The 16660-nt window shown below is 34.5% G+C and overlaps 1 protein-coding gene across 2 annotated transcripts in view; it reads right to left on the bottom strand.

Annotated features, from left to right (window-relative positions):
• The window catches only part of LOC149076046 (nephrin-like), a 238813-nt gene extending 230080 nt beyond the window's left edge, over positions 1-8733 (bottom strand). Inside the window, exon 1 of one of the 2 annotated variants that reach the window (XM_089243569.1) lies at positions 8019-8733. In XM_089243569.1, coding sequence (XP_089099695.1) covers positions 8019-8082 — 64 coding nt within the window. In that variant the 5' untranslated portion in view covers positions 8083-8733. The remainder of the gene's footprint in view (positions 1-8018) is intronic. The other variant, XM_089243570.1, reaches the window with a different exon arrangement.
• Between the last annotated feature and the right edge of the window lie 7927 nt (positions 8734-16660).

Here is a 16660-nt window from a genome sequence, read left to right as displayed (position 1 = left end):
GGATAGCTCCCAAATGTTTTCATACAACAACTACCTTATATGAATGTAATTTCGATTGTACGACAACTGGTATAACGTCAGTTTTCGACGGAACGATGGGGGTCGTTATAACGAACGCCGAATACATTAAAAAAAAAGAAAAAAAGATTTATTATACAATGCAAGTTTTCAAATTACATTAATATAGCAATCAGACTTGATTATTAGTATGATGCGTAAATGAGACATTCCCGTATTTCTCCGTAATTTTTCCTGGCTTTTTTTAATGTTCTCAATGAAGCTCACTTCACAACCTTCACTAACGTCCGGGATGGTAGTAATACCTTGCAGAATTTATAAATTATAATGAATATGGGTACAAAACCATACACATATATGTTATATTATACTTCTGTTTTGTCGTGGGATATATACATTTCAATTCACTGCACACTTTCTGCTGCACTTCATTGCGCATCAAATTTATTCGCAATAATTGGCGACTTTGCTGAAAATTGGTAGCATTTTTGGCGAGAATTGGCAGTATTGACCGATGTTGATGTGATCAGTTTCCAGTGGATTTCCCGTGGTCACCTCAGAGACATAAACAACTTAATGTTCAAAATTTGATTACGCTTTCATATATTTTTCATACTTCGTTGGATTTCAAAATTCGTTGAATCTTCAATGTTGTTGAACCCTAGTTTGACTGTAGGTCGAATACCGAGGAACAAACTTCATAACATTTTTCTGTGTAGTATAAAATAGGAATATGAGTAATAAGTTTGAAAGTCTCGAGTGGGAGTGAATTCCAATAAGAGATCTGAAGGAAAATCGGGAATTTCTCTAAAAAAAAAAAGAATAACGACGAATAAAGCAACGGTAAACCAGAGAAATTGGCGAGATGTAGATTTGTCGCCGCAATATCGCAGTTCCAGAACGTTCTGTCAGACTGTTTTCCAATGTCTAGTCTGTCAAGGATGGGTACAAGTAGTTGTTAAAAGAAATTGTGTTTGTCTACGGAAAATTTTTCAATGTATTATTTTGGAGAAAAATATTTGTGTTTTTTATTTATTTTTCTCCCCGAAGGAGAAATTCGCGGAGTGTAGGATATTTCTGTATCTGGTCGGAAAAATATTTTTCCGAGCACATATTTTTGTCTTTTTTCCTAGCCAATTATTTGCTTACTGTGTCTTTTCTGTTCGAGTGACAGTAACTTGAAAAGTAACTGACTATAACAATACTGGTTATTCGAGTTATATATACCGCTGCTCGTTCCGCTCACTTGAAGAAAATGATGTTTATAACAATAAATGTTACATAAACTATGATTCCATCTTCAGTTCTTTTTCAATGAAATTATTATCGGAATTCGACTGATAGTCGAATAGAAGAATTGATATTTCGAGTTTGGAGAATTTCCTCAATAAAATCAATCCTTCTTAGTACGACTTCGGTCCCTCAGTGAATAAACACACCATGACATGTTCTACGTAATACATGTTCAACCCATGACTCGCGGTCCATATGCGGGCCTCGGAGTCATGTATGGTGACCCACGACCTCAATTTAGAGACTCGCTGTTTAGTTCCACGTCACTTGAGTGATCCTTAGCAATTTTACCGATTACCCAGGCGGCCCGAAACACGTTTTAAAATCATATAAGTGTCACGCGGCACATTCGCAGATCATTTAAGTGACCCGCGGCATATTTACTTATCACAGAGACACACTTCCAAAGCACTTAAGCGGCCCACGGCACAGTTCCACATAACTTGAGGGGCCTGCGGCATATTTATAGATAAATATCACTTGAAAAACTTGCGGCGCAATTCAAAATCACTTGAGTTGCTCATGACACATTTACAGGTCACTTATCATTTTACAGGCCGAATTAAGATTTTAATTAAGTTTTTCTTAATTGCTTTCCACTTATATATTTTCCCTCCTGATCCTTTAGTTTAGAGATATCAACCATAAAATTCATGAACAGAAATTACCTATGTTTTCTCGACTTGCCCATGTCCATAGACACAACATTAATATTGAAAGGGAAATAAAACAAGTTCTTTCATGTAAGAAAAATATATATCTTTTTCTAATTAATTAAACCGACGTTTTCAATTTCAAACATTTGCCATTAAAAGGTTTAGTTGCTTGTGGTACATTTACAGATCACTTGAGTTACCCGCGGGGCATTTATAGATCACTTCGATGACCTTCGGTGCTGTCTTAAATGACCCAAGACAGGTTTTCAAATCAATGAAGCGGCCCTCATTCCTCCAAAAGTTAAGCCCCCTTGTTCCACATGGTAAAACCAACTGACATAATCTGTAGACTAAATTACTCTTTCTGTGAAACTCGATACATCGTGAAAATGAGAGAACTACAAGAAGTAGATCGAAAAACGAGGCTGAAAAACTGGTTGTAAGAACTTGATGAAGCCACTACTGTTCGTGTAATCGAATACAAACATTTTATTTGGGAAAAAATAACGGAATAAAATCCATATAACGGGAAAATAAAAACAAACATAACTTCGACTGTAATGGCGTTGCATTTTTTTTGAAACCGCAATCGCCGAAATACACGCCATGGATTCCTTAGACATCTATTATTAGGGAACTGCATTGTTATTGAACTAGAAACGGTGTTTTAAACCGATGTATCACAGCATAAGAAAAAATAACGTACGTTCTTTAATATAAAATAGAATTTCGCGTAAACATACAAAGCGTGTTGAATTTGAGTTTTCACCACGGACAAGTTCACCCTAACTATTCATTTTTTCTTAATGATAGACAGATAGCTGCATAATCAGGTCATATCAATTTTGGATTATTTCCACACATGAAGTTTGGTTTACTATTGATAGCTAACAATAAAAATATATATAGTGTGCCCTGCAAGTGATAATGCGGCTTTTGTCTCATCAATCGTCTGCGGTAGAGGTATATATTGCTGGGTTTCAGTTAAAAAAAAAATTCTCAAAGGCATTCAAAAATTAGATTTTTATTTTGTGACACACAGTATTTTCACTATCAAAACTGGTACAGGGTAATTTTTGAACGCCTTTTTGAGCACTTTTTAAAGTAGAATCCTGACTCTATGAAGGACGGATGACGAGATGAAGGCCGCTTTAGCACCTTTTCACTCACTACACCCTGTATATATTAAAAATTTTGATGATCCGATTTACTGATTAGTATGACTCGACGCCGTCTATGGGACATTTCCGTACTTGACCATAATTCCACCCGACTTTTTGTTTTTTAATGTACTATTTGTCAATGAAGTTAAATTTAATTCACAATTTTAATAAAATCAGGGATGGGTATTACTCACATAATTTATGAACTATAATAAATACGAGTGTGACATCCGGCATATATGCCAAGCTCAACTTTTTTTGTCCTCAAATGCATTTTAATTCACTGCACGTGTTGTAGTTTCTTTCCTGCCGAGATATATTCATTTCCAATAATTGGCGATTTTGCTCGAAATTGGTGAAATTTGGGCGAGATTGGCAATATCAAGTATTTGTGATATCAATTCCCTTTTTTCCCGAAAAAATGCGATCGCACTTCACTCATAATAAAATGTTTTGCATCTGTGTGCGTGATTTTGCATCTTCCTATATTTTTCATACCTAAGACGTCTTAGAAACGCCAACCTCAGTTATAACGACGTTATATCTTATTGGGCATGACTGCTGTCAAAAATGTCGAACTTACAGCTCTGAAGCCCTACAGCTATCTGTCCAGTCACATTTGCCCTACGAAAATAGGAGTCTGGTGTATGATGAGAATATATATACTTTCTATATATAAAGCGGTTCTCTGTTTTTTTTTGTTTTTTTTTTTAATTTCATTTTATATGGAATTAGATGCGGAAGTCCTCATTATATTGCCTGGGAGTTCACATTTTTACTTGAGGAAGGTGAACGTGACTGCCGGATACAGCAAGACAGTTCGACTTGCCACACCACTAAGCATCACAATTGCAAAATTCATTTAAGAAGGAAAGTGCCCACCAAGATCGTTTATATGTTTGCAGTTAGTTTCCTCTACTAATTTTGTTGGATCGCCTTCGACTGAAATTTATATTCGTATATGTTGTCACATTAATTTCATGAGGCTATGCAATATCGAAACATTGATTTTTTTGGACATGATTTGTGCATGAATTATTCACGTAGATCTTTTGCTTTTACAGAAAAAGACGAATGACTCCTCACTAAAACCCCCATCTCTAACAAGTTCCGTAGGCTCCCAATTCTATCTGGAGAGGCACTTGGTGGATCACAATCCTAGTGTCCGAATGATGATTCGTGGTCACAAATATATGGACTATTATTCTGGAACATTTTATTTCATGAAAGAAAATATCCATTGTCGGGCATAAATGGTCATAAAGTATGATAAAATATTCATCAGACTTCGTTTCATTGCTGACCCATATTCTACATAGAAAGGGAATCAATTTCGAAATTTAAGAGAAATTTCAAAACGAATCTTAGTACTCAGAATATCAAAGGAAACAGCATGAACAGCCCTACATCTGATCGCAACACTTTTCCTGAAGCTTTCATAGTGGGTGAAATATAATTTGATTAGACGTCTTTCTTTTTGACCAGTTAGTGTAAAATGAACCTATACAAAACAGTCTGAAAAAACCTCGAAGATGAAGACCAAGGTTTCTGAGAGAGCAGTGTTCGCCAATACGCATCTAGATGCGTGACTCACACATAAAAACTCAATTTTACTCCTCCAAATCTCGTTGACGTGTGAAAATACTCCTTTAAATTTTAGGTAATTTTCTAAATAAAAGTATTTCTCTGTTTTCTATATATATGTATATATACGCCCGATTTTATAAACTACCTCCCTAAAATTTCAGATAGGAGCGAAACTACTCTTGAAATTATTATTTTTGGGTAGTACTGTGCGAAAATATATTCCTTAGAATGCTGCTCCATCAGGTCACAAGTTCAAAAATACATTTGAATGCAGGAACGTAATTTCTAACACGAATTTCAGTCGAGTTGTGCATTTTTCAACATACAGGAACATTAACCTATTCTAATAATGTTTCTCCTCGGATATAGTTTCGAATGGAACGCGCTACTGAACCTGATAGATATAAGAAACTTGTGTGTCCGAAACTGATTAATCTGACACCTCGATTGCCCGCATTGTCGACAAATAAAAATTAAGTGCGATAACGGAAGCAAACATGTTAATTCGCGTACAACGTAATTATCTGGGTGTTAAAATTGCAGATTTCACTTCCCGATACGTCCGACCGAATGGCATACTCGTGACTTGAACCATCTCAGTTTTGTCCGGATGATTATTATTTAAATGGTCTGATATCAAATGATTCCAAATGAGATGAAAATAAAAGAAGAAGGGATAGTCATCTTTGGCACCTCGAGGGATGGTTTCCAGAAAAGACATCATCAGAAAGGTTTCGCTTCCTTATAACTATTGCTACTAATAAGAAATCATTTCTTCTTCTCCCTTCCCCTCAATGTTTTCTTTTACCACCCAGCAGACATTGATGCCATTTCCTTATGCCCGCGGCCAATAACTACATCGCTTCTTGTGACTTATACGTCAGTCTTTAGTGCTAGGGGTCAAGATGCTCATCATCTTCTGCACCATCCCTTTAGCTGTATAAAAGAGAGAGACCGACCAAGGAAATAAGGGACATCAAAACGAGACAATTATCATCATATCAAGGCCCGTCAACAAAACGCGCCTTACACCAACACTTCCTCAACACCCAATAACATTGAAAAAAGGATGGAGCGTCGTTCGTCGATCAGATTGAATGAGCCGGGAAAATAAAGCCACAACAAAACGATTCGGATAAGAAGAAGCACGTGGAAGGTGTACCCCGATGACCGATGATGCATCATATTATTCTTACATCGCCGATGATAAACGCATACCCGTAATCTCTGGATTTGACACGATGGCTAACACCGACTTATACTGCATTATCCATGTTGCTCGAGGCTCATATACATATATATATTAAACATGAGGAGATTCCATCGATTACAATGAGATATCAATGAATATATTGAATTATGTATTTATTGCAGATTCTGCCGATTTTATGAAGCATACGAGATAACATAAGAGTATGGGATTTAATTTATACGAGATTAAATAGAGATTGAGTGAATCTCTCCAACTAAATTATTCAGCTCACTTCAAAATGCTAGAATACTAAACAATGTATGTATATCTGTTGTGTTAATACGGGCATTACTAGACATTTTCTCTTGAAAAATTAACCATTACAAAGTCAATAAGAAAAATTTATATAATTCTATTTTTTCCATTCTCCACATAAAAAAAAATATTAATTAAATATATATCCATGCATTTGTAGCGAGTGTTGGAATCTACATACTTAATTTAAAATATATTTTCTGTTTGCTTCTTACATCATAACCAGGGTCCTCTCACTGGGAATGGCTGACATCACTATACTCCATGACAGGGCTGGAGCTAGACGGAGGGCATGGGATGGACAACACCCGAGGGCGGCAAAATTTTTTTGGGAAAAAAATCTGTCATAAGATTATCTAAATTTATAGTGAGAGGGAGGTCATACCTGCCCCCCCCCTAAAAACAGTTACGACCCTCGCCCTGAAATGAATATTATAAACGTTTATTTTTCTTTTGACTGTATACCTTTTATTTGGGTCATAGGGAGGAGGGGGGGGGGGGGCTCTGATCGCACTTGAATACAATGAAAAAAGATAATTATAATTTAATAATTTCTATATAATTAATAACAGGGAAGACAAATTAAATAGTTTAACTTTGTATTATGATATAATACGAAGTATATTAATCACTTAAAACATAATTGAAATTTATTTATTTTTTCATTTAATTCTACTATTTTACAAAGACCTTCTGCGAATACAACGTATAAGAATGTATTATTGCATTATGCTTACATTCGGTTGTATATATTATAATGGCATTTCTCAACCTTATTTCATTTCATTCCATTCATTATCTTATTATTCAAAATTGAAAATTGTAGTAAAACAACAGTAAGCTACACAGGTTGCCCTGAAGTGCTATTGCGGCCTTCATCTCATCAACTGTCGGTCGCAAAGGTCTAGTTTCTATTTTTAAATGCTCAAAAGGCGTTTAACAATTACCCTGTACTAGTTCTCAGAGGGAAAATGCAAATACAAATACAACGCCACAACAGGCAAACTGCCCAAAGAGGTGGCTGGGAAAAACAGTGTGTAACAAAATAAAAAAAAATCTAAATTTTTATACTCTTCCCCTGTCCTCTAACTTCCAGTTAGAAAGTTGTTGCTCCGTCTCTCCTGAGGTAAAAAAAAGCTCGAAGGTTTTAGCAGCAATATTCACCGAGATATTCGAATTCAAAAAATCTGATAAAATTTTGGAAAGGTGAGCATGAATGAGGGAAGGGAGCCTTGTCCGTTAGTTTTTGCTCTTCTTTCATAACTTTCATAACTGCGGTTTTTGAATTCAAATATCTTAGTGAATACAGCACTTAGAAACATTGAATTTCTTTTTTATTTCTGTTGGCGAGACAGGGAAACAACTTTCTAATTGGAAGTTAGAGGACAAGGGGACCGCATAAAAATTTAGATTTTTCATTTTGTTACACGCTGTATTTTCTCTCTCAAAACTAGTACAAGGTAATTTTTGAACGACTTTTGAGCATTTTTGAAACGGGAATCATCCATCTACGACGGTCGGTTGATCAGATGAAGGCCGCATTAGCACTTATAATACACCCTGTATAAGGACGAGTAAATATTCGTTTAATGTAAGTATTTTCGAAATTATACTTTTCCACGTGTATAACTACTATTGGAAGGATTTTATAAATAAAATTCGATATTTAGCTTTTCTTTTATACTAATAAAACTGACATTACCACACAAATTGAAAATAAAGAAGTTCATTAATTCACTGTCTGCACTAGAGTGAAAAGAAGTACGTATTATAGAAATATTAAACAAAACTGACCTTTCGCTGTCCAGGCAGAAGCCACTAGGCACAATAAGCTGCACCACAAGAATGCTGTCCTCATCTTGGAAGGCAAATATACGAAGAAAAAAAAAAATTTTTTTTTTTTTTCTAAGGACACTGTAAGACGAATTCGCGTTTCTTGTTGTTTTTCTTCTCCTCGAGGAGGGGCGATCGGATCCCCTCCTATAAGGTCCTTTCACGGCCGATGAATTTCATCACCTACCACAACACATCATCCAAGACATCAAAAAAAAAAAAAAAAAAAAAGAATAATCAAAAACAAAATCCTTTCGCAGTTTTTCTTCTCTGTCGGGAAGAGAGATGGCGATTTCCCCTCTATTATTTATTCTCGGAGTTTGTTCAATTATTAATTAAGTGCAAGAGAATTGCAGTAAAAAAAGCAAAACAAATTCCTCTCATAGAAGAACAACGGTCTATATGAACGGGATCGCACAGTACACTAATCCACATCGAAAGATATAATTATAAACGTAATGAGTAGGTGCTCATCAACGCGATCAAAAATGATAAATTATTTCAGAAAAAAAACACAAAACAGGAAAAAAAAATTTTTCTCTCTCTCTTTCTCGATATTTTCATAAATACAACAAACACACACAACTCGCAGTAGTACGTACTAAACGTATAGCCGCGTAGCGGTTTCAGTCATCAACCGTTTCAAGGCTCCCGTGGACTCGACTATCCACTGCACAGACCGTCAACTGCTGGCGGTGCCGGTAAGTTGGCATGCAGGGGGAAGGGGGGGGGGTTCCCACTGCGCTTTCGGGTTTGGAATTGCGGCGCCCTCTAGTAGTAGATAAAATAATTAAATTGACTTCGAAACGAAAAGATGAGATAATTTCATGCTCTCTCTCGGATAAAACGACGTTATATGAAATCTATGAGTTCGATTTTTTTGTTTAGAAACATCATAAATATGTGGTAGAAATTTTTTTTTGCATTTAAAATTCGTATTCACACGGTGATGAGCTGCGTTTAATGAATTTAAATTTGGTATTATTTTGATTCAATTGACTGTGGCTTTGATGCGGAATTTAATTCTTCCTGTAAAGCAGCGCCCTCAGGCGGGGTTCTGAGGTCACCGTTCTCTTTAGTAGGCTTCTTCTATTAGTTGACTTGTTCGGTTATTTATACAAATATGATGCTATATTTATCGCGTTGGCCTTTTATCATTCTCTTCGGAAAGTTCATCTCGTGGAAAATTGATTCGATAAGCATCACGCAGAGATTTATATTTTATACTTGCTTTTTAGCTAACAAAATTCATTCAAAAAAATCAAGAAATATTCAAAAACAAATATCTCTATACAACAAAATTTAATGAATTCAAAAAAATATTAAGGCGACTGTCTGCCTTCAAATGACGAATTTCACAAACAATTTTAGAATAACTTTTACGTGTTCGTTTGAAACTGCAATTATTCTAGCATTCAAAACTGATTGATTTTCATCCCTACAATATCCAGAAACAAAGTTATTGCGAATTAGTGTAAAAATGAAATATTTGAATGTGTTTTCTGAAGATTTGTGTGTGTTTTTTTTTCTCACTTCACGAAAACCTTGATTTTTCTCAAGCATTTTTCAAAATACAATATCCCCATGGAACTTTTCCTCAGCATTTTAAACAGGTCCGGCCGTGCAGTGAATTGTAAACTAAGCGATATGTTCGAAACTTTTTTATTTACATGATTTTGAAATGATAACATGAAGTGCTTTTGTACGAAAAATGATATAATAATCAAACAATAATGTCAATCATTCCTCAAAACGTTTTCGTACTATTAGTAAATCAGTTATATAAAATTTTTAATAAACCACATTGTTTCCTTAATTTTACACCATAAGCAAACCAAAACCTACATTCGTTTTATCTAAAATGACCTTCCTTTAAAAAAATTAACCCTGAAGGTAGGCACTTTCCTTGAAACACTTCAAAATGTTTAGTTCACAATATACTGATTATCATATAATCTATTATACATTGTGGTAAAATTATTTACTCAAAACAGCATCATATTATTGATGAAAAATTAACTTAGCATTTAATTTTTTCTAGAAAAATGAGAAAGAATGGTGAATTTTTAACTTTTCGGGTGATGATAAAGTTAATCATTCAAGGAGATTCATTAAATAGTATAAAATCCATGAGTACAACTAAAAAAAAATAGTTATTCTGAACTAGTTAATATATTTTACTAGTTCGAAATTGTGTTATTCGCGTCATCCTAAAGCACTGGCATGAGAAGAAATGGTTTTTTGAACATCCGCAAATAGGATCAAGGTTAAATTCCAGCCAGAAAAAAAAGTGTTTCTAAAGAAAGTAACTATATGTACAACACGATAAGACATTTGATAATTTTTGGCCCGCGAGCAGTAACCATCTGTTATATAAGCCCGCAAACTGAAATGAAAAGAAACTCCACCCCTAGATCAACCCTCTACAGCCCAATGTATATTTGAAGTTAAAAAAACACATATATTATACCATTTTTTTTCTCTCAATTCATTTTGTATGTTTTAGAAAGTATATCTTTTAGAGTCATTTTAGTACAAAATGCGTACATAAACAAAATATTTTTTTCATCTAAAAAGGCCCTTGTTGTTGTTGCTTTTTGAGAGCTGCTGAAATTTTACGTTTTTGGAGATTTATAGAATCATGCCAAATTGAGAGGATCGGAGGGGAAAAGGTTGAAGGGGTTAGAAATCAAATTCACGGAAAAAATACTCAATCATGCTATAAGCAAGATTTTATCATTAATAGATAACATTGAAATTAGGGCAAAGCTATATTATTCGGTACAGCCCTTAATTGGTCACTTTAGATAATTGAAAATTACACTTTAATTAGTCAAACCACTGTTTTGTATTATGTTTCATATTGTTTAAATTAAAAATACATCTACAACACCAATTTACATCAGTTTTTGTAGAAAAAAATATATATGTTCAATATGTGTGTGTGTATACCCAATATGTTTACATTGGGGGTGAAACATAAAGGAATTAAGATCACCAATCTTATTATTACGAAATATGAGCGAGAGAGAGAGAGAGAGAATCGTACCAAAAAAAATCATTCTTTTAGTTCTATCGTTTGATCATTTTTGTCGCACCAGATCATTTTCTGCACACGAGGGCTAGTTAGACCGGGACTTACAATCTATTGCCGATTCCGAACGGCAGCCTTTTTTATACTCATCGAGAGGTTGGTGCGCTTACCCGGTTATGTGGGACTCCCTGTGGTAGCAATCTTTTTCCGTGGTCATGTCGCCGTGTATCCCTGTGCCAGAAAAGTTTCTGACAAGGACGAACCGTGTATCGAACTCGGGATACTTCTAAACATTCTTTGGTACTTCAGGCGAGTATCTTATCGACCTGGGCTACCACGCCCTAATTCTGTCGTAACTTTTCTTTCAGTTGCACAAATATCATGGTCTAAAACATCATACGTGCATATTTTGTAATTTTAACAATCCGTTACACCTAATCTACTACCCAATAAATTTTGCTCATGTTTATTTAACTGTACGCTATGTCCGGAAAAATTGTAAGCAGTCTGTGTTCGAAGACAAATCCCGTGGATACGTCTATTTCCGAAGAGCATTGTGTTCGAATCTAATTTCTCCAGGTTGTAGAAGGCAATATTTTCTTATGCAACCACTTTTCGTACATTCGATTTCGATAACATGTATAACAAAATTATCCCTACTTGTCAAATTTGAAAAGTTGTCATAGGATTTTCTCAATACAAGCTACTGCTGAAATATGTATATAGCCTCCCTGCTTCACGTGGCCAAACTAAATTGGGTGTCTGTGAATTTCTGTGAACAACTTCGTTTGGAATTGTGAAGAAGAAAAAACAAGGCGCTATCAATTTTGGGCTCAATCGAGAACCAATTTGGTGGTTTGTCGACTACAAGCTTTTCTACCATAAAGAATGAGTTATCGTTGGATTTTTTCTCAACCAGCTTTATCCGTGTAGACTCACTCTGTCCATTTCTTTTCGCTATTGTAGGAAAATTAAGTTTATATTCTACAAAAATTTTGAAAAATTTTGTATTGCGAAACTTTATTTATGTTCTTTTTAATAACTTATTTATTATATTCGATAGTTTAATTTTATTAAGAGAACCGAAAGTTTATTTCATGACACCATATGGGTGGTTTCTTTAGTTATTGGTTGAATAGAAATTACAGCATGACAAAAACCGGTCTATTTTTTAATAGCCTGGTTTTCTGTATGGAACCAAAACTTGTTGGTTTTCAATCTATGCAGTAGGCTATATATATCGTTTCAGTGTGTATAGGTTTTTAAAGGCAGCACGGAAAGGTAACAGCAAATCTCATATAGTACCCGATGCTTTATGTAATCAGATCAGTACTCGAGATTTCTGATTATACAATAACTACTTGATAACTAGAGACGAAAAATAAAATCACTGTTGAAATCAAGTTTGATGATCGCATGTCCCGTTTGGTCGAATGGAACAATTTCGTTTTTCTTTACCATATAACAGATTTGAAAATGATGTTAAATTATACCCTTTTTTTCCAAATGTTCTAAAACAAAACTCTTTCTCCCTTGAGCTGAAATCCTTTTTTTTTAATTCAGAAATTGTAAGGAAATACAATGGAACTGTCAATTTGTAAAACGAATTACGATACTCTTAATAATGTACGGTACATTCCCTTGTGAAAGTCTTTCGACCGAGGAACTGTGAATGTAAGTCAGTTAATTAAAAAAAGCTGGCGATGAACTGAAAAATAGTAAGATTTTTTCCCTCATACATCCCTTCGTTTTCGAAACGAAATTGTAAAAGTGATGTAAATCTACGTAAACACGTATATGATTCATGGCGGCTATTACGGTCCCATTTTGAACTGGATACGGCAATTTTTGTCAATAAGAAAGTCTTCTGTGCTCTTTTACTTATTCTAGCACAGGAGTGGTTAACCTTATTCCCAAACCGTGAGACAATCAAGATCATTTTCGATGCACGTGCGACTCTACAAATATTAACACTCAGATCATACGTCCCGTTTTACGAGACATGGGCATTCTTTCCGTTCCTGTAAAATTTTGTTCGGCTGCCCTCCTATTTTTCCCAAAATGGTTAGTTTGCCACTCTTTTTTTGACTCGTTTTTTTGTCTAATTGTTTTTATTTTTGAGTCATAAATTTGATTATCGCAATGCGGATTGTGTATAGGAGGGCTTAGCTCTCTATAGATGCAAGAATTCATGGATGCACAATGCATGTCCGCATGTGGACGGTCCCGAATCTCGTTCGCATAGGACGTCTAGCAACTATGCCCAATGATGAATCCAACAGCAACGCATTGAATAGAAACAGACATAGTATAATTATTATTTTAAGATTAGAGTGCCTACCATATTTGATACAAGTTCGGCAGCATAGAAGACCATCATTCATAAGAAAAGGATTGTTTAAAAGTTGGAGAGAATTTTTTTGATTGAAAAATAGAATATATATAGAATTTATTTAATTTTTGAAAAGCGTTTACATACCACTCCTGATTTGCCATTTATGGCAAGGGTGCTGCGTAAGGTTTGGCTCAACCTTAACAAAAGTAACGTGAGCCGAAGTCCCGATAACTATAAACGAACTTTTCTCAAGTTATGATATTGGTCCGTTCCGTACTTGGCGAAAGCGATAACAGTATCCGAATGCTAACTCTGTCTCTTACTCTGCCTAACTTCTGCCTCTTTTGAGGTAACAGAAATAAGTTACTTTGCATCAGCCCGTATGGTTGTGAGCGGTTTTATCTATCTATCTATCCGAATGCTGACATTATGTTATGAGTGGCGTGATTTTAATAAGTGGCGTCATCTGTAGTTGGCTTAGTACTAGCGTGTTTCCATAAATGTGAATAAAAGTCGTGCCTTTTTTTTCCAACAATTTCAAATTAAGAGTCATAACCGTTTATTTCGTTTTTATATTTTCTGAAATTGCGAATTACTCTTTTTTTCTCTAGTGATATATTGTGAGAACATACGGTCCTGAAGTTAAAATAATTATGCAAGAAAATAATCTTATCCTTATTTTGAAGTACATCCTTTAATTTTTAATCATTATCATTTTTACCGTGATTTCAATGCGTGCATATAATTAGAGTCAAAAAAGTAAAAACTAGCGAATCCTCACATCTAAATAATTAATCTACATTTCATCTTGCAATGAAACCTTTTGTTTTAGTCATTAATTTTTCACGGGATATTTTATGGTATTATCTCAAATTCTGATATCCAATGCCTTTAGGAATGAAGAAATTCAATATCCGATACAAAAACTAAGCCGTAATAAATTGCTAACGCCCCCATATAAAATAAACAAGAGAAAGCACGGCTTTAAACCCTGTCTAGACAGTATTTATCATTTAGAGCAAAAGAACTATTAAAAAAAAGATCCAGTAAACCTACAGCGTTATATAGCGAGCGAGTGAGTGACTTTAGTTATAGGGCTTTTAATTAAAAGACATCGCTTAACTACATAGAAAATTCTATGATAGCCGTTTCTTTTTCAATTACCCATATATAAGTTTGTAAAAAAAAAACCGAACAAGTGATCCTTAAACGTGCTCCTGGTGTTTTTTTTCTCCTCAAAGTTACAGTATATGTATTTAATTATTTAATGGTGATCTTGTCTTGAGAGAGTCTTGCCACGTAATGTAGTTATTTTTCAGCTCTTTTCTATTGTTTACCGCGTTTTTCTTAGTAAGTTATAGTTTTTCTTAGCTGCCTATTGCTGTATTTACATTTATAGATTTTTCCCTTTCTTGTAATTTATGTATTCAAATGAACCTCATAATATGAAATAAGACTTTCACTAACGGGATACATCCGTACATCACCCTTCATAATCCTATTCCTTATTGGTGATTTAATAAATAACTCAGATTCATAGTAAGTCTTTATCGGCTCTATAAAATATACCCCAATTCTTAATTTATCAGCCTAATCTTTATATATAGTGTCATACTCGCTTAACTAGTACCAACGTATATAAGGCAATTAATCAATGTGTATGAATACGAATACAAACATAAATACCACAAAAGACAAATTGTCCAACGGGAGATGGCTGAAAAAAAAAGAAAGATGTCCATAAAAAATATGGATATCAAATATAGCTAAAATGAAGCAACCAATATAAGAACATATATTACGAAAAAAAAGTGATTAATAGTAAATAATACACTGTTCATAATTGAGATTATGGTTGCCTTTTATTAATACGGATAGCTTCTGGATTTTTATATCCAAATATGTTTATCGTACTTTTATTTTTTAATGTGTCTATTGTGTTTGGAATTCAGAACACCTGGGGCGCTAATCTATTACATTTACTAAACCTAACCGTTGAATAGCATTCAAACACCAAACATGGCCCCCGCTCTGTCCCTTGTGGGATATAAACAGGTCACCTTACGCGTTGAATAGCATGGTGTCAATGTAGTCACTTGAAGAGTTTTTATATTTTTTAATCATTGAATGTGTGTGGTCCACACTTTCTTTCTTTTTAACCGTTCACATCCCCGGTGTACGATCATCGATACAATTTACTTCCATTTTAACTGGTAGAGAAGAGTTGTGCCGGAATTATTTGGTGTACAAACAGCATTACGTATGTGTATGTTTTAGAATGGCTCGTGAATGCCAAAAGAAACTTAGACGGTGCGGTGGTGGGAAAATTTTCGTGAAATACGGGCATATACTTTAGTACAACAAAATACAGTAAGACTTATATTTGATACAAAACAAAACCATATATCAGGGAATTCTAAAAATTTTCAAGTCCACGCCAGTGTTGTGTATATTAAATATTTCTCGGCACGCCTTACAAATCCTTGCACACTTCAGTGGCACACTTTCATGAATTACCTCTACCATTGTTTCAAAAAAAGAAATAAATAATATTTTCCAAGATAAAATTTAAATAAAATATAAAAAAAAATATTTTATGAATAGCTCTTGATTCATTATAATTATTTTTCAAGTTTAAAGGCAAAAAAGAGAAGCATTTAATAAAACAAATATCGATAGTAATTTTTCCGTTTATTTCTTGTTATACAAATGATTCAGTAAATGGTGTACCTAACTTCACAGCCTTTTAGCTGCGCGTTTTCACAACGTAAGAACGTTTAAGAAAGGATCCATTATGTCGGTTGTGTCACACGTGGTACATTATAATGCCGCTGAAAACTTCAAGCGCCATGGCGTCATTATAGCACCATCAGGATGCAATTAATACACCCTTGCGTAACACCTTGATGCTCTTTTTACACTGAAACTTCTTCTGTTCCTTATTCCGTTACCTGTACCTTTTTTTTTCTTATTTCTTCTTCTTTCAGACTTCTTATACTTTGGAAAGTTTCATTATTTTAAGTTGACATATACCTTTTCACTTTTCTTGGCCCTTGTCAAATTGTTAAATAATGACTTTTGTTTTGATTTTTTTCTCCCCAGAGTTTCTCGCGCGGAAAGTGTGCGTTTTTCTGCTCCCTTGCTCCGTAAATTTTCCAGAAACACACACTAATAAAAGAGACAGAGAGAGAGAGAGAGAACAAGACCGCGGCATTTTTTTCTATCGAATCGAAT

The sequence above is a fragment of the Pholcus phalangioides genome, unplaced genomic scaffold (assembly GCF_987345545.1).
Source record: "Pholcus phalangioides strain wild (caught in Gottingen) unplaced genomic scaffold, Ppha-v1.0 ptg000015l_1, whole genome shotgun sequence".
NCBI classification, from domain to species: Eukaryota; Metazoa; Arthropoda; class Arachnida; order Araneae; family Pholcidae; genus Pholcus; species Pholcus phalangioides.
The sequence above is the reverse complement of the archived record's forward strand: the minus strand, read 5'-3'. Positions and strand labels throughout refer to the sequence as shown.